Below are 18,298 nucleotides of genomic sequence, written 5' to 3'. Positions count from 1 at the left end.
TGTTGATGTCTGCAATCCAAAGACTATAAATATATTGAATGTAACCTGATGTGTTCTTATGTTTGAAGTTTTTTGGATGTTTAAGGGAACAATTTGAAGGATTATTTAGTGTTGTAGTCCTTTGGGGTTATCTTTGAAGTAATGGGTGTTAAGATATTCAATGTTTGTTTTTAATAGGATAACTTGAGTTCATAGAATAAAGCTTGTTTTGTTTTAAAGGCCATTTGTCCATCTCTGCTGTATCACACCTGGAGAGCACGCCGTGTGCTTCCCACACCACAATCTATTAAAAGATGTGGGTCGGTTGAACTCCATGAAACACTTTGGGGTTCTGTAAACCCGGACCTATAACACTAGTTGAATGTTTATTGTTAAACCTTAACGTGGGTCAGATAACAATGAGGAAACTATCAAAATCTGACCTCTACATTATTATTAAATTATCTAAGAGCTACTGCAAATGCGACTATCCACGACGACTATCTCCATACTCCCTGAGGTGACAGTGTCACGTGGTTGTTGTCTACTGCCACCTGCTGGTTGGAGGTCATCTCTACTCATATTTACACGATTGCTTATGCATATCAACACACCTCTGGTCGCCGAAATGTCCGCGGTGCTGGGGTCCAGCCCCTGGGTGTTCGGATGTTGGCTGCTGCATCCATGGCGTTGCCTCCTGCAGTGTCCAGCCATCACGGTCTGATTGGGATGCTGGGCAATAAGTCCCACATGCTACGCCTACCCACAGGGATCCACTTGGGAGGTGTCAAGTGCTCACTTAACAACGATTGCCAATTCCCAATTAATAATAGCCTTCAGCCGCCTGGCCAGAGGCCTCCACGGTCAATGGTAGATCTGGGTGGTCAGTGGAGCTGGGGCTGCCCCAGGAATGGGAACACACGATCCAGCGGGTGGTATGGCGGACCCGCGGGCTTGGAGACATCCATCACCACCCCTCCAGCCGAGGCCATGGGTAGTCACCCTCTGATCCCACAGCTCCCCCTCCCCCAATGGCAGCCCACTGACCGAGGCTGGCCCCCCCACCCTCCCTCCGAGCATTGGGGCAGCAACCCCAGTGCCCCCGGGCCCATTTCTGGGGGGCGAAGATAGCTACTTGGATACCCACAGCAGCCCTTCCACCAGCTTCACGTTTTTAGAAAGGAATATTAATCGGCGCCCATGTGACCACTTGCTGGGGAGGCTATTAGATCACGGGAGACCATTAGATAGGCGTCACTCTCGTTAATTGTATGGAGATTGGGCTTAAGTGGTGATTATTGGTTTCTCCCCACGCCATGGCAGGATCCTGATTTCACCAACGGGGGTGGGCTGGTTAGATTGCAAACCAATCGGCACCCCGCACGGTTCTCGATTGTGGCCTCTCCCACGATCTAACGACCTCGTCACGCTCTTGCTTAAGCGCAGCGTGGCCATTAAATGGCGCCCCATGCCTCTATCTTCCACAATATTCAAAGTGTTTCCCTGTTATCATCCCTTGTAGGGTCGGGGGAGCAAGTGCTCTTCCAATATAAAGGGAGACCTCGCCTGCCCTGGATTTTACCCCTCCATCCCCATCACTCTCCCACATTACCCTGAGGCTCCTCCCTGTTAACACCCTCCCTACCCAGGAGCAGGCGGCTGGCCGATTCCCACCCAGCAACCTCCCTCACCACCTGGGTCAGGCATGGAACCAACCATCACCAGTGGATTCCTGCTGGTAACCCGCTGATCAATTAACTTTCTTCCTCTTCTCATCCCACTGGTTCAAATACTATCCCTGATCCGAAATATTTGAGAAACATCAATGACGGGTACCACACCAGGCAAATGGACATCAGCCCTTGATGTTGATTAAGGATTCTTCATTCAATGAGGCCACGGGATAGCTGGTGTGGGAAAAGGGAAAATGCCACCTTGGTGAACCAGGAGACTCCTCTCAGATACATCCGGAGCTTCCATTGTTACATGGTGAGTCTGACTCTGCGTCTAAGTTCCCCTATACCTGCCCTGAGCATGTTTGGCGTCAACAATTCTTATTGGAAATAGAGAAATGAGCATTCCCCAGTATCAATGTCCCTCAGCTTGATGAGTGCGACATTTTAAAATTCTTTCATGGGATGTGGATGTCGCTGGCTGGCCAGCATTTACTGCACCGCGAACTTCTGCAGTCCATGTGGTGTCGGTACATGCAGGATGCTGTTCGGGAGAGAGTTCCAGGATTTCGACACACGGACAGTGAACACATTATAGTTCCAAGTCAGGAAGGTGTGGTGGCTCGGAGTGGAACTTACAAGTGGTGCTATTCCCGTCCAGCAGTTACCCGTCCTTCTAGGTGCTGGAGGTGACGGCTTTAGAATTTGCTGCTGAAGGAGCCTTGGTGGATGCATATTTTACATGGCCTACACTGTGCGTCAGTGGTGGAGGGAGTGAATGTTGAAGGTGGTGGATGGGGCCCCTGGAACATGCTGCGCTCCTGGAGTGTTGTTGGAGCTGTATTTATCTAGGCAAGTGTAGCCTTCCATCACGGTCCTGATTTGTAAAATGGTGGTCAGCCTTTGAGGAGTTCAATGTGGAGGTAGATAAATCCTTCATAAACCAGGGCTGAAAGCCTAGGTTACAGGTGGGAGGTTACAGTCAGATTAGCCATGATTTAATTGAATGGCAGAGCAGGTTCAAAGGGCTAAGTGGCTGACGCCTGCCCTTAGTTCATGAGTCAGGACTGGAGTTATTCACCTCAGAATTCCAAGCCTCTGATGTGCTCTTGCAGCCATGGTTATGTGGCTGATCCGGCTCAGTTTGTGGTCAATGGTTGTCCCAAGGCTCCACCTGCCCCCCCCCCCCCCCCCAACTGATTAGATGCCTCCCCGCCACGAAGATCACCAAGGGACTAAATTGAAGCCATTAAATTCTGCCCATTAATGAATGGTCACAAGAAGTGGCCCCGAGATAAAGTGGGAACGGAAAATGGTGACACCTGCGAGAAGGGGACCATGGAGGAGCAGTTAAGATTCACAATGTCAGTAACCATCTGATAATCTCCTGTTTGCTGTTGACTTTCTGTTGAACTGAAGTGGTTTGAAGTGCCAGTGAGCGCAGAATAGGTACATTTTTAATTTTACCAGTAACTGTGCAATCAGATACTTTCATTGAATTGACATTTATGCTGTACTGATTTCGATGTATTATTGATCATATCATAGAATATACAGTGCAGAAGGAGGCCATTCGGCCCGTTGAGTCTGCAACGGCCCTTGGAAAGAGCACCCTACTTAAACCCACGCCTCCACCCTTTCCCCATAACCCCACCTATCCTTTTTGGACACTAAGGGCAATTTAGCATGGCCAATGCACCTAGCCTGCACATCCTTGGACTGTGAGAGGAAACCGGAACACCCGGAGGAAACCCACACAGACACGGGGAGAACGTGCAAACTCCGCACAGACAGTGACCCAAGCCGAGAATCGAACCTGGGACCCTGGAGTTGTGAAGCAACTGTTCTAACCACTGTGCTACTGTGCTGCCTTATAAAATCTTTCATTCCTATGTCACGCAAAACAATATTGGGAGAAATCTGTATATCTGACACCTGTAACTAAATACTTGTTTCCTAAAAGCATTAAGTTTAAACACTAAGTTTAAACACAGTACTTTCATATTATGTATTGTAAATTAGATGGAGGTCCATGATCACTAATGCATTTAAAAAGGGGGGCGGGATTCTCTCAGCCCAAGCCGAGCTGGAGAATTGCCGGGCTGGGCACGAATCGCGCGACGTCACCCCAACGATTCTCCGGAAAACAGAGAATCGGAGCCATTGGCGCCGGCGGGGCACTGGTCGGGGGCCACGATTCTCGCCCGGGATGGGCCGAGCGGCCGCAAAAAAATCCAAGTCTTACCCGGCGGGACCTCGGCGAGCATCCATCCGGGGGTGGCCTGGTGGAGGGTCCGACCCCCAGGGGTCTATGCTGTGGCCTGGCCCGCGATTGGGGCATACCGATCGGTGGGCCGGCCTCTCGGGCTGGGGGCCTCTTTTGCTCCGCGCCAGCCCCTGTAGCCCTATACCATGTTGCGTCGGGGCTGGCGTGGAGAAGGGAGCCACCGCACCTGTCTCACTGCGCATTGGCGGCAGTCGCAGCGCGCATGCGTAAACCTGTGGCGCCCATTTGACGCCGGGATCGGCAGCTGGAGCGGCGTGGGTCGCTCCAGTGCCATGCTGGCCTCCTGTAGGGGTCAGAATCGCTGCTCCTGAGGCCATGTTGACGCCGTCGTGAAACGCGATGGCTTTTATGACGGCGTCAACACTTAGCCTCAGGATCAGAGAATTCCCCCCCCCCCGGGATTCTTCAACCAACAGAATTGGAACCTGTCCAGCAAAAGGAAAATATAGATAACACCACTCAATGTGAATAAAAATTGTGGGGAAACATTTGCACACAATTAGGCCACCTATGTAAGATCGGCATCAAGAAATCTAATAGGGGATTCAGAAGAAACCTCTTTACCACCCAGAGAGTGGGGAGAGCGTGGAACGCGTAACCTAGGTAGGGTGCTCTTTCAGAGCGTCGGTGCACTCGATGGGCTGAATGGCCTCCTTCTTGCACTGTAGGGATTCTATTCTAAGTGTGAGTGAGCTCATCAAAGAATAGACAAAGGTAGATGTGCCAAATGTTCAACAAAGAAGTGACTTCTAAATGTTTAGTGTTTATCACGCAATTCTTTTTGCATGTGCAGTCCTCGCCAAAACTTGTCAAGTGGTCAGACCAAATATGCTCCCACTCCTGTACGAAGCCCACACACACATACATCCCAAAATACTTGGAACATTTATATTATATTTATTTATAGATATATCTCATATTTAAAATACACTCACCATAGAATTTGTATGTGTATATATATATATATAATTTTTAAATCGTTTCATTTTTCCTCTTTAACTGCCAATTCTTAGAAAAGAAATTCAATGATAAAATATATATTTTACTACATTATAAAGTTACCACATGTTGATACAGTGCTTCAGCAAGAGGCTCAAGATGGAGAGACACAATATGTAAGCCACAGGTGCTCAAGACTGCATTTCACTGCTTTAGGAACCTCTACAACGCCAATAAATCCATGAAGACATTTTTCTTCTAAAAACAGCCTGTGTGTTTTCAAAAAAAAATTCAACATGAGTGAGATTGGGAAAGACTAACATACAGTGGCGATATAAGTTAATTCTACATCTCAGTAGGCCGGGATATGGGTGTATAGATAGCTGAGGCCATCAGGAAACAGTGCGTCATCAGTAAAGTGACCAAATAAGATCTTGGCTGTTTCGCCGCAGAATAGAGCCCAAACCTCAGGATGTCACTGCGCCCGTCCAGAGTGCTGGTCCTACCCAAGACCGGATTTGGCATCTGGTGCTTGGAAAAGTAAGATGCGGCAAATGGGTAACTAATCTGATGATGGCCAGGAGGTGGCACCTAAGTTATGAAAAGAGGCTGTAAAAGTTGGGAATACTTAATACTGTCAGAAAGAAGCCACATGGGTGATCCTATGGAAGCATTCAAGATTCTAAAGAGTACGGACCATGCAAACATACATATTTCTAACACCGTTACAGACCTTACAACAAGATTTGCTCTTAATTTGGAAAGGAGAGGGTGAAGAGGTTGTTTAGATTTAACTATTTGATGCACAGGGTAGTACGGCAGAGACGGCCAAGGAGGAAACAGGGGCTGATAGAATCAGCAAATTCGTGAGAGATAGTAGTGTCTGGAGAAAATAATTTGATGCAAGTGTATGACAGGTATTTAGAACATAGTGTTCAGAAGGAGGCCATTCGGCCCATCGAGTCTGCACTGACCCACTCAAGCCCTCACGTCCACCCTATCCCCGTAACCCCTCCTAACCTTTTTGGTCATCAAGTACGCCATCTGAGGGTCAGAGGAAGGCTTCCTGGATACATGGGGGCAGTTATCATAGAATTTACAGTGCAGAAGGAGGCCATTCGGCCCATCGAGTCTGCACCGGCTCTTGGAAAGAGCACCCTACCCAAGGTCAACACCTCCACCCTATCCCCATAACCCAGTAACCCCACCCAACACAAAGGGCAATTTTGGACACTAACGGCAATTTATCATGGCCAATGCACCTAACCCACACGTCTTTGGACTGTGGGAGGAAACCGGAGCACCCGGAGGAAACCCACACGGACACGGGGCGAACGTGCAAACTCCGCACAGACACTGACCCAGCGGGGAATCAAACCTGGGACCCTGGTGCTGTGAGGCCACAGTGCTAGCCACTTGTGCTACCCTATTTGTGGGATATTTCCCAGACACTAGACTGGCTGTCGGAACCTAAAAGGTTTCTTCTGGCCATTACATATTCCCATGTTCCTTAAATGAAAGGTCAAGGACGACAGTGCAGGTTACTGAGATAGAACAGGAACTAAGAGGGAGCTGATCAGGTAAGTCAGGCAGCACAGTGGTTAGCACAGTTGCTTCACAGCTCCAGGGTCCCAGGTTCGATTCCCAGCTTGGGTCACTGTCTGTGCGGAGTCTGCGCGTTCTCCCCATGTCTGCGTGGGTTTCCTCCGGGTGCTCTGGTTTCCTCCCACAAGTCCTGAAAGACGGACTTGTTAGGTGAATTGGACATTCTGAATTCTCCCTCTGTATATCTGAACAGGCGCCGGAGTGTGGCGACTAGGGGCTTTTCACAGTAACTTCATTGCAGTGTTAATGTAAGCCTACTTGTGACACTAATAAAGATTATTATTATAGATGATGCCAGGCATGGGTTTTAAGTGTCTGCAGTGGGTTAGAAAATGATGACTGACGGAGGGAAGGTGCTCCAGGATTTTGAGGTCCAGGGGAAATGATAATATCAGATAGTGAATTGTAGGGAGGGGAAAGCATACGTGATATCAATCTTGGGAAAAATGAGAAATTTCCCAGGAACACAGACTATTATAGTGATAAAATAGAGAGAGAGGATAGGTAGAAGAGGATACATGGTGAAGAGAGAGATGGGAAAGGTGCATCAAAGGGAGGTAAAGGGTAACATTTGAAATGATTTTTATAAGTTTCTAAATATTCTTGTTCCTGACTCTACTTTCTCAGAGGGTGATCTCCGATGTGTTTTATGGAGAATGGGCAGGAAAGTGGAGGTGAGGCCGAGAGGAGGTCAGCCATGATCGCATTGAATGGAGGAGCAGGCTCGAGGGGCTAATTGGCCTACTCCATCCCCACAGAGGGGGGAAATTTAACATCCTTCTAAATGAATAGAATACATAGTGCAGAAGGAGGCGATTCGGCCCATCAAGTCTACACCGACCCTTGAAAGAGCACCCTACTTAAGCCCACGCCTCCACCCTATCCCCGTAGCCCAGTAACCCCACCTAACCTTTTTAGACACTAAGGGGCAATTTAGCGTGCCCAATCCACCTAACCTGCACACCGTTGGACTGTGGGAGGAAACTGGAACACCCGGAGGAAACCCACACAGACACAGGAAGAACGTGCAGACTCCGCACAGTCAGCCGAGGCCGGAATTGAACCTGGGTCCCTGGAGCTGTGAGGCAGCAGTTCTAACCACCGTGCCGCCACGCGCATTAGGCATTGGTAGTTGGCCATACGGAGATTTTTAAAGAGTCCAGCATGGTCCCTTCCTCACCCTCTCTGTTGCATACTGTGTGTAGGAAGGGAGAGGAAATAGTAGGAGAATAAATAGAGGGTAAATAGTAGCATGGGATAGAGGCAAGAGCTGCCAAACAACTGAAAAAAAATCTATCTTGGGCATTCTTTACTCCTGGTATCATAGTAGAAGGGAGAGGGAGAAACGGGAGTGTCTACTGGAACAGATTTGGAGAACACCTGAGGATGGTTTTGGAACAGGAACACATTTTAAGTTTTGGACATATTCATGGTTGGGACTCACGGACCATCACAGCAACCACCTACTGGTTTAGAAATAAAACAGCTGGGAGTCCACTGTATCTAAACGTTGTGTAGAAGAAAGAGATTTTGTCAAATTAGGTACACTCAGTGCAAAGATACACCAACTTAGCATCTGCTTGGCTCAGAGGCTGTGAAATGCAGTCTAAGTCTTTGTACAAATATGAGAACTGCAAATACTGAAATATGGGGCAGTGTTAGCAAATCACAGCACAGTGCAGACACTGCCAAGGATCAAAACGACAAAGGAATCAATGTCTTGCTTACAAAAGGGCAAATCATTTATTTTACCTGACTGTTCTCTAAAGATTCCTTGTTTTCCTTAAGAACCAAGAGCGTGGCACTCATGATTTATTTGGCAATTCTTCTGATGCAACACTATACTCGTAACAGTCTAGCTCCGTAATGGGCCAAACTGTGACAGGAGGCTGGAAAGTCGGCACAGTTGATCACAGGAATCTTCAAAGTCAACTCCATGTCGTTTTGTCTTTGAGTCCTCCCTGCATCAGCCATGGGCTCCCGTTGAGATCCAACATCTCCTGAAACTTAGTTCACTTTCCAAATAACTGCAAGATCGAAGCTCACCAGGATGCCTTCAATTTGACTTACAAAGTTAAAACAAATCGAAGACAGCAAGGCAGGTCACTTGGATCAGATATCCCACCCTAGCGGGAGAAGATATGTCCCTCTATAGATTGACTAATAACACAGGATTGCACCATACTCTGTGACAGAAAGCTGAGGAAGTTACAGAGACTTTTTAAAAGCTAAGGAAAGCGTGGAGCCCATTGCTGATGTAAGGTGGTCCAATTAAATATAAACCAATCAAAACATCAGAACACAATAGCAAGAGGATAGGAACTTGGCACACAGAACAGAATTGTGGCCCACATTATAAAGCACTAAGTGGTTTGTTTCTGTTTCTTCAGAGAATGCACAATTCACTTCTACTATATATATATATATATATTTTATATATATTATATAGTCATCCGTATAGATACCTTTTCTGTGTTTAAACATTTACAATAGATACTGTTTACAACATTTAAAAGCAAATAATCTCAATATACATAACAACATTTTACTCCAGGCAGTGACACAGAGACACTTTCAAAATGTACAACCGGGTTGGATATCGCAAATCAGATACACGGCACTTGGGCTAGAGGAGGTCACCACTTCTGTCTGTTGATCGGGCCCTGGCTACACATCTGGCTGTGTCTGTGTGCTTGGGTGGTGTTGCTTTATTTCCTTGCTGTTCCAAATCATGGTTCATTCAATCCTCGTCAAAGGCGGAGATCAGGAGTGTTTCTCCCTTGCAAGTCGGGAGTTCCCTCCCAGTAAGCCGAGGGATGTAAATCCCGAGCTGCTAGTCAAGAGAGCAGTGGACGATTCCAAAGCACAATCTTCAGAAAATGCCACTATGCTGTTCAATCTGTGCTAGCAGTGCCATCTGAAGTTAGTTTGGTTGGTTGGTTCAGTCCGGTTTTCTCCATTTTCCTGTATTGTGCTAAAGGAGAAGTGACTTTGACTTGTCTCTCTGGCTTGCAAGAACGCAAAATTGACCAAAGAGAGGAAGGGGGGTTGACACACCAAAGGCTTGTGCTCACTGTCTGCAGAACATACACACTCTGCTATCAAGAACCTGAACTCTCAGCGTCCAAGGAATTTCGACACACACAGAAATTGATATTTGTCAGAATGACAAGACTGAGGCAGAGAGAAGCAGCAGTGGAACCAAAAATACGGCAAGCCATTTGCGCGGGGGGGGACGGTAGTGTAGTTGCGATATTAGCTATCTAGGTAGCGTTCTGTGGAACTGGGTTTCAATCCCACCGTGGTAGATGGTGAAAATTGAATTAAATAAAAATCTGGAATTAAAAGTCTAACCGTGAAGCCATTGTTGAATAAACCCATCTGGTTCATTAATGCCGTTTAGGGAAGGAAATCTGCCATCCTTACCTGGCCTGGCCTACATGTGACTCCAGGCCCACCGCAATGTGGTTGACTCATAAATGCCAGGGCAATTAGGGATGGGCAATAAATGCAGGCCAAGCTAGCGACCCACGCATTCCATGAAGTATTTTAAAAACTGGTCGACATTACTGGCAGTTTTATAAATGGGTTCCATAGTGTTTACAGGAATAAACATTCAACATTGTTAGTGTTTGGTGGAATGTGCATATTTACCCCCTCTCTTCAAAACACACAAAAGGTCCAAAGAAGTGCAGGTTAGGTAATTGGCCATGCTAAATTGCCCTTTGTGTCCAAAAAGGTGAGGTGGAGTGACTGGGTTGCGGGGATGGGGTGGAGGTGTGGGCGTAGGTGGGATGCTCTTTCCAGGGGCCGGTGCAGACTCGATGGGCTGAATGGCCTCCTTCTGCACTGTAAATTCTATGATTCTAAGTGCAGATGAAGACGAAGCACATTAACCTCCTCAGCACCCATTTAAAAATATCAAAAATGTAACAATCACAGTTTTAAATAGGGTGTAAATGAAGATATGTCATCCTTCTGAAGAAGACTGAGAAGGGGGGGGGGTGAGGGTGAGGGGGAGTTACTTTAAAGGGAATAAGACCAGCCAAATTCAAACCCCTAAAAGAATAATAAAGAAATGGAAATTTGGGCTTTGCAAACAAAACTTCTACTACTTTATGTTTGTTCAAACTATCGGTTGTCTTTCCTTATACAAGCTCGTGCTACACATAGATTTGGTTTTCCACATGCTTCTCACATCACACCGGATACGTTCCAGAAATGAAACTGTGAAATGGCTCTAATGCTCATCCTCTGGGAGAGGCACTGAAGACATTACACTGTACGGGAATCATAAAACATACACCTTAGGGGAGAACAAAAACAGGATTAACACACAGCTGAACATTTTAAATTCCATAATAATACAGTGATATATATATATATATCTTTATAGGAGCTTTGGAAATAAGTATTCTGTGCCTGTCGAAAAATATTTCTTCAACTCTGAATGAGCATGGATCAACATAATGCATTGTGGGAGTGGGTAGGCACCAAGAGGCAGAGAGAACCTGGAATGTTGTTCAACCGAATCGGAACCAAAGCTGCACAGGGAAGACCCATCCCTTATCCACAGGCCAGCCTTCCTCAGCTTCAAGGAACTGCCTGAAGTCAAACGGGAATGCCCTCAAACCTTCACTCCCCAAAACCCTCAGCTCAACTGGCATAGAGCTGGAATCGTTACGACCCGGACTCCCCTATTCCCTGCACATTAGGAACATGTTTGACTGATGTGACCATATTTAAATATCAGGCTCATTTAGGCCTCCTCTGTGCTGGGGGAAACCCAGTGACCAATTTATCAAATCAATTTGGACTTTGCTTTTGGTACACCGCATCCTTTCAGACTTTGGCGGTCGGGCTAATGCTTCCTTCAAGTTTGACAGAAAACAGATACTTTTGTGGAGGTTTTAGGATAGTTGTGAGAACTGCCAAATACTATCAGACATGTGATGCCCGAGGGGGTCACTTTGGAATGTAACGGATCTTCAGAAGAATGTGGAGAAGATCAATAGACCAGGAGAGGTCAAAGAAATGCGAGAAAGCAACACAATGGTACGGCTTAGGGCAACTGGTAAGGACAAGCAACAGAAGATTGGAATACATGTGACAAGGCGAGCAGATACATGGGAACAGCACCACCTGGCGGCTGGAGGTTCCCCTCCAAGCCACTCGCCACCCTGACTTGGGAAAAATCCTGGAACTCCCTCCCTAACGGCACTATGGGTGTTCCCGCACCTCAGGGACTGCAGCGGTTCAAGAAGGCAGCTCACCACCACCTTCTCAAGGGCAATTAGGGATGGGCAATAAATGCCGGGCCCAGCCAGTGAAGCTCACATCCCTTGAATTAATAAAAACATCCTTTGGATGGTTCCAGTGATACCACCTTGCATTTCATTTTTACCTTGAAACTGACGGAGGCTAAGAACTTGCTTTAAAAATCAATGATAGAAACCTTGCATCTAAATGGTGCCTCTCGGACGTCAGGACACCCCATGGTGCTTTACAGTCAGTGAAAGTAGTGAGTGCCTGGCACACCCTTTGCTGTGAACATGCTGGGTCTACAGAGAAGGTCGACAACCTGGCCAGAAAAAAACCATCTCAATCCTAGAAGGAAGAAGTATTGAAACAAAAGCTGAACATTTGACTGGAAGTCATTTCACTGTAGCAAATATCCTTATCATATTCATTTTATTGAGATTTTCTTTTCCTCTCCACCACCCTTCCCCCTCTGTGTTGTTTGATTGTGTGTGTGTGTGTGTGTGTACACAGAGAGAGTGGGGCGAGTAAGGAAGGTGAGGGGGGGGTGGAAGATTGGGAAAGAGGTATTAGATAGTCAGTTAAATTTTCTGTCCGTTTAATTATAATACTGTACAGAATAAAAGGTTAGTTACAAACCTGGTGACTGCAGTTTATTGGGGCTCAACCAAGGACCTCGGGTATTTTAAATAGAATCTAATTTAATCTGTGTTGCGACTCCGGGTCGAGTGGGGCTGGAATCGGCCGCGCACCAGCCCAGGGGGTCACGATGCCAGTCAGGACGGACGTCTCACCCCCCCCCCAGCCAATCAACGCTCCTTAGAGCGGGGCAGCTCATTGGAGCCTGGGCTGGGGTATGGTTTCACGGTGACCTCTCCAGAATCGACACCCATAAAATCCTGCCCTATTGCCAGGACTGTGAAGTAGAAAATGAAGATCATTATAATTGGGCTAAAGGCAGCTTTTAATGTCTTTGATTTGGGTTGATATTGATTCCGGCACCTGTTATAGATCTTTTTGAAAGGACTGGGCCCAGTTTTAGTCCTGCAGAAGGTGAATATTGAGGCTGTGGAGCGGATGAAAGTGGAGAGAAAACCTTCGAGCTCTTTGTTACGATGCTAGCTCCGAGAATCAGGATCATTTACTCTGGAGAAATGGACGGGCTAATGACTGAAACTTCTAAAATGGCCAAGGAACTAGTTACAATCAGGTTGGGCAGGCTCCTTGTGAAAGACGCAGAGAGTAGGATGAGAGTCCGTTACACTAACATCAAAGTCAGCAGCACCTCCGAAAACAGAAAAACCGAGTTAAACATTTCAGGTTCCTGACCTCCTGTCAGAATGCTGATGAAAGGTCATCGACCTGTAACATTCGCTGTTTGTCTCTCCGCTGATGCAGACAGGCCTGCTGAGTAATTCCAATGTTTTCGGCTTTTATTCCAGAGTTCTAACATGTGCTGGATCTGGCTTTGGAATATCAGAGCCAGGCGAGGTGCCCGGGAGGCAGTGTCGGCTCATGTGGGGTTGAGTATGGAGACAGTACAGCTCTTTAGGGAAACGCACACTGCTGGTTAAGAAGGGACAAGATGCTGGTTAGTTGAGACCAGGGCCAACCAGGGTGTCCTGGAGACCGCTTGATCACATTGAGGAATCTCCCAGAGATTGCCTCTCCCAGGAGATGGCGTTCGAGGGTTTGGGTGGGGGCTGGTGAACAACAGGCGTGGTGGCACAGCTGACTGCCTGGGGCAAGGCTTCATCATCTCTTTCATGTGATCAAATTGGACGGATTAACTTAACATGGTCCTGGGTTCAACCCCCGTCCTCGTCTGGCTGAGCCATTCACTGGATAAAGTGGGTCAGCCATGGTTCATGCAGAAATAACAGAGAAATATGGCGGTCACGAACAAACTGTCTCCATTTCCAAGAAATTGATCATTTGAATTAGAGATTGATCTTACATCTTGATTCCAGCCATTGATTTTTATGACTAATTTCGCATTGACTGGATCTTTCACAGAAATACCAACCGATTCTTGGACTGTGTGTGTGTACGAGAAAGTTAATGTCACAGAAACATGAAAAAAACCCAAAGTGATGTCTACAGAGACTATTTACTTCTGGGCCTTCGATTCAGAACTAATCAAATCGCAGATGTTTTTGAAGAAGCACGGGCGTCATTCTCCGCCGGAGGGAGTCTCCGTTTGCCGGCGCCCGGGGTGTTTCCCGACGGCGTGGGGCTGCCCCACAATGGGAAACCCCATTGACCGGCCGGTGTTACGGAGACTCCCGCCGGCGGGTCGGGGCAGAAATGTGGCGGGGCGGGTAGGAGAATTTCGCCCCAGTAGTTAGTATGGGAATGCTGGCCGGAATTCTCTGACCTCGCTGGTGACTGGGATTCTCCGGTCCTGCCGCATTTGAATGGAGTGTCAATGGGCTGGATTCTTCCGCTCCACCCAACGCAAGAATGCCACGGGCCAATGGAAATGTTCATTGACCTCGGGCAGGATTCTCCGGTCGACGGCGGTCGGAGAATCCCGCCCCAAGTCTCTGTGCTCGCTGGCGGGGCGAACAAGATCGGAGAATCCCGGCCAATTGTCTGCAGCGCTCAATCTGAGCTGGTATCTTCTAGTTGTGATCAGGTATGATGCACACATCCAGTTCCCTCTATCTGGCAATGTCAAATTCCTTCATTGAAATACTGGGGGCTCCATACTCACCCCAGAAACGTGGCAGTGTGTTGCGAAGGGCAATCAGGCACCTAAGCTGACTCCCTTTTGCAAAGGACTGCACCTCTTGTCCCCATCCTTTCCCATAGTAACCACTGGGAAACCTTGGCTCATAACCTCCAGGGCCGTTCCCAATAAAGGGCTTGGGTCTCTTCCTAAAGGGGTTTGAATTGACACGGCATCTGCTGAAGGCCCATTCCATGAATCTCCCTGGTACTGGTTGTGAGAAGCAGACAGAGGGAATTGTCTTTAAACACCAGCCTGGGGACTTTCAAGGAAGCCACAATAAGAGGAGTGTCACAGTTCTCAGGAAAATCCCACTGTGCTTAAGTCGAGACGGGAGGCGTGCGTGCGCGCGTGGGTGTGTGTGTGTGTGTGTGGTGCGGGCAAAGTTTTATCCTTCGCCTCGTGGAGCGCTCGCAGGTGGGTCCTGTTGGGGTGGAGGTCAGCTTCTCCACCCAATGCCTCGATGTGGCTGGGGGATTTAATGGACTTCTTGCACTTAGAAAAGGTGACATTCGCTTTAAGAGGGGTGAGTGAGGGGTTTGTTTATACTATATTTCGGGAAGCTGGTTACGGGTTACCGTCAACTGCTAGAGGGTGCGGGGGGAGGTTGGTTGGAGTGTTACGGGGGTTGGGGGGCAAGTTTCGGGGTTGGTATCGGGTTTGCTTTGTTTTGCAATGTTATGTTTGTTAAATGTAAAAATTTGAATAAAAATATTTTAAAGAAAAAGTAGAGGCTACAAGTAATTACTTGCGTCATTTATATAGCACCTTCTCACCACCCCAGGCCATGAAATGAAAATCACTTATTGTCACAAGTAGGCTTCAAATGAAGTTACTGTGAAAAACCCCTAGTCGCCACATTCCGGCACCTGTTCGGGGAGGCTGGTACGGGAATTGAACCGTGCTGCTGGCCTGCCTTGGTCTGCTTTCAAAGCCAGCAATTTAGCCCAGTGAGCTAAACCAGCCCCTGGACATCACAAAACAGGTACCAATGAGGTACCTCTGAAGTGCATTTCCGTTCTTTACTGTTGTAATGTAGGAAATGCAGCAATCAAACCGCCAATAGCAAGGCCCTGTAAACAATAATAACAATGATCTGATTTAATCACGGAGAGGGGTTTAATCATGTTGGCTGAGGGATAAATGTGGAAGGATGGGCCTGCTCATCTCCAAGATAATGCACGGGGTCTTTCCTGCCCATCCCAAAGGACAAGCGGTGCCTCGTCTAAACATCTTGGCTGGAATTTTCCAGCCGTTGCGATTCACTTTTCCTGCCGGCGGGTTTCCCGGCAGGGTGGGGTTACCATGGGAAATCCCATTGACAAGCGGCGGGAGTGTAGGAACCCGCCGCCAGTGAACGGCACGCCGCCGAGAAACATGCGGCTGGGGAACCCGTGAATCCTGCCCCTCATCTAAGTGACCGGAGCGGGATTCTCCCCTACCCGGCAGGGCGGAGGGTCCCGGCGGGATGGAGTGACGGGAACCACTCCGGCGTCGGGCCGCCCCAAAGGTGCGGATTTCTCCACACCTTTAGTGGCCAAGCCCTCGCCTTTCGGGGCTAGGCCCGCGCCGGAGTGGTTGTCGTCCCGCCGGCTGGCGTGGAAGGCCTTTGGCGCCACGCCAGTCGGGGTCGAAGGGACTCCGCCGGCCGGCGGAAGTCCGCGCGTGCGTGGGAGGGTCAGCAGCTGCTGACGTCATCCCTGCGCATGCACAGGGAGGGTGGTCACCTCCGCGTCGGCCATCACGGATGCTATGGCTGACGGGGAGGGGAAAGAGTGCCCCGCGCCACCCTCCAGGACCCCGGTGCCCACTCGTGCCGCCTGGTCCCGCCGGTAAGGGAGGTGGTTTAATTCACGCCGGCGGGACTGGCATTACAGCAGCCGGACTTCGGCCCATTGCGGGCCGGAGAATCGCCGGGGGGGGGGCCCCGCCGGCCAGCGCGGCGCGATTCCTGCCCCCGCCGAATCTCTGGTGCCACAGAAGTCGGTGGCCGGCGGGGACGGGATTCACGCCGTCCTCTGGCGATTCTCCTACCCGGCCTGTGGGTCGGAGAATCCCGCCCAGTAGCTCCGGCAGTGCAGCACTCTCATCGTACCGCACCCGAGTGTCAGCCTGAATCACTGGAATGGAACAAGTACGCTTCTGGCCGAGAGGCAGGTGCGCCCCCCCCCCTGCATGGCCCCCCGCTCAAAAATCTAATCCAAACCACGGGAGCCTGTGTGAGAACCGAGTCTGACTGTAGGATTGAGTAAGGTGCCCAGAGCTGGACCGCTGCAAAGCGCAAAAGAACAGAGGCAGATGGCAAATGTTGGAATCAAAGCAACAACTTCAACAAGTGCGTAACCGGAGACAGAGAGAGACGCCTGAGAACTGGAACCTTTCCTTACATCACTTTGAAACTTCTGTGGGGCTACTTTGGTTACGTGGGTTGAGTTTTGCGGCTGATCTTTGCACACTGACCAAACTGGGAGGGCAGGAATTGGAACTTACAATTAACATTTCACAAACCCCCCCCCCCCCCACCTAAAAACCTGATGGCTCGATAAAGGAGAGTTAATGGTAATTTAACACATGACCTATCGGGCGGAGGAAAGTTTGATTGAACCAACAAACTCAGTCCATTGTTGATTGCTCTCAGCCCGATCTACCCACCTTCTCACCAAATCTCCTCATTCGGAAGTATTTCCCATTCATACTGTCTGCATGGGTGGTTCGTCCAGGCTAGAAAAGATCTTCCCCGGCATTCCTTCTTACAACCTGAATCGTCCAGTCCGTCCCCCCCCCCACCACCGCCCTGGTAGCTTTGACACTTTGATGCACTGGACGGGCAATGGCCAATCCAAAGAGAGATTGTGTACAGTAAAAGGCTCATTGAACCAGCAGCTGTGAGGTTCTCCGGGCGCAGCACTGAAGGAGAAACCTGGGCGTTAAGCTGCAGCCTTGCGAGCATAGGGAACAAGAACTCTTCAACACCTCGCGCTGCAACAGAACAAACAGTGGCTAAACCAGTGGTCCCAGCACAAAAATAACACGATAAATAACAATGTATGGATTGGACAGCTGCAGTGCCCAAGACGTCACCCACAATCCTCGGCTGATGTGCAGCCTGGGCGTCCTCGTCTTCCACCTCATTTGTTTTCGATCAGCGTCTGCACTTTGTAAACGAGGTCCCGCGCCAGCTTCAGCACCTGCTGCGCATCGTGATGCTCGGCCATTTCTAAAAGGTAGAACAGGAAGTGATGGTTGCCAGGGTTCAGAGGTCAAGGGGAGCTCCTGGGATCAACCTGGCACCGCAGGGCGGGAATCCTAGGTCACCTCCAGTCCAATCAGAGAAGAGTGAAGTATCCTCTCTGAATTGGGGTGTGAGGGTGGGACGGGAGGCACTGAGTCTTTGAATGAGTCATAACCAGACCCTTTACGAGCATACGAGGAGCAGGAGTAGGCCCCTCCAGCCTGCTCCGCAATTCAATAAGATCATGGCTGGTCTGATTGTGACCTCAACCCCACATTCCTGCCGACCCCCCGATAACCTTTCACCCCCGCTTGTTAATCAAGAATCTGTCCACCTTTGTCTTTAAAAATATTCAAAGATTCTGCTTCCACCGTCTTTTGATGAAGAGGGCTGGATTCTGCGGCCGTGCCCACCGCAAGATCACCACAGGCGGGACGCGGACCACGTAAAGGTCCATTGACCTCGGGCGGGAATATCCGGTCGCTGGGGCGGGTGAGGCTGAAGAATCCCGCCCAGTGAGTTGCAGAGACTCATGGCCCTCAGAGAAAATGTTCTCCTCATCTCTGCCTTCAATCAGCAACTCCGGGGCAGCA

At 49.0% G+C, this 18,298-nt stretch overlaps 1 protein-coding gene across 2 annotated transcripts in view; it reads right to left on the bottom strand.

Moving 5' to 3' along the window:
• Positions 1-6,587: 6,587 nt before the first annotated feature.
• Positions 6,588-18,298, bottom strand: part of sgsm1a (small G protein signaling modulator 1a) — a 303,238-nt gene continuing 291,527 nt past the window's right edge. For both annotated transcript variants that reach the window (XM_072477396.1, XM_072477309.1), the window contains exon 25: positions 6,588-17,690. In XM_072477396.1, coding sequence (XP_072333497.1) covers positions 17,602-17,690 — 89 coding nt within the window. In that variant the 3' untranslated portion in view covers positions 6,588-17,601. The remainder of the gene's footprint in view (positions 17,691-18,298) is intronic.

This window comes from Scyliorhinus torazame, chromosome 1 (assembly GCF_047496885.1).
Source record: "Scyliorhinus torazame isolate Kashiwa2021f chromosome 1, sScyTor2.1, whole genome shotgun sequence".
Taxonomy (NCBI): Eukaryota; Metazoa; Chordata; class Chondrichthyes; order Carcharhiniformes; family Scyliorhinidae; genus Scyliorhinus; species Scyliorhinus torazame.
The sequence above is the reverse complement of the archived record's forward strand: the minus strand, read 5'-3'. Positions and strand labels throughout refer to the sequence as shown.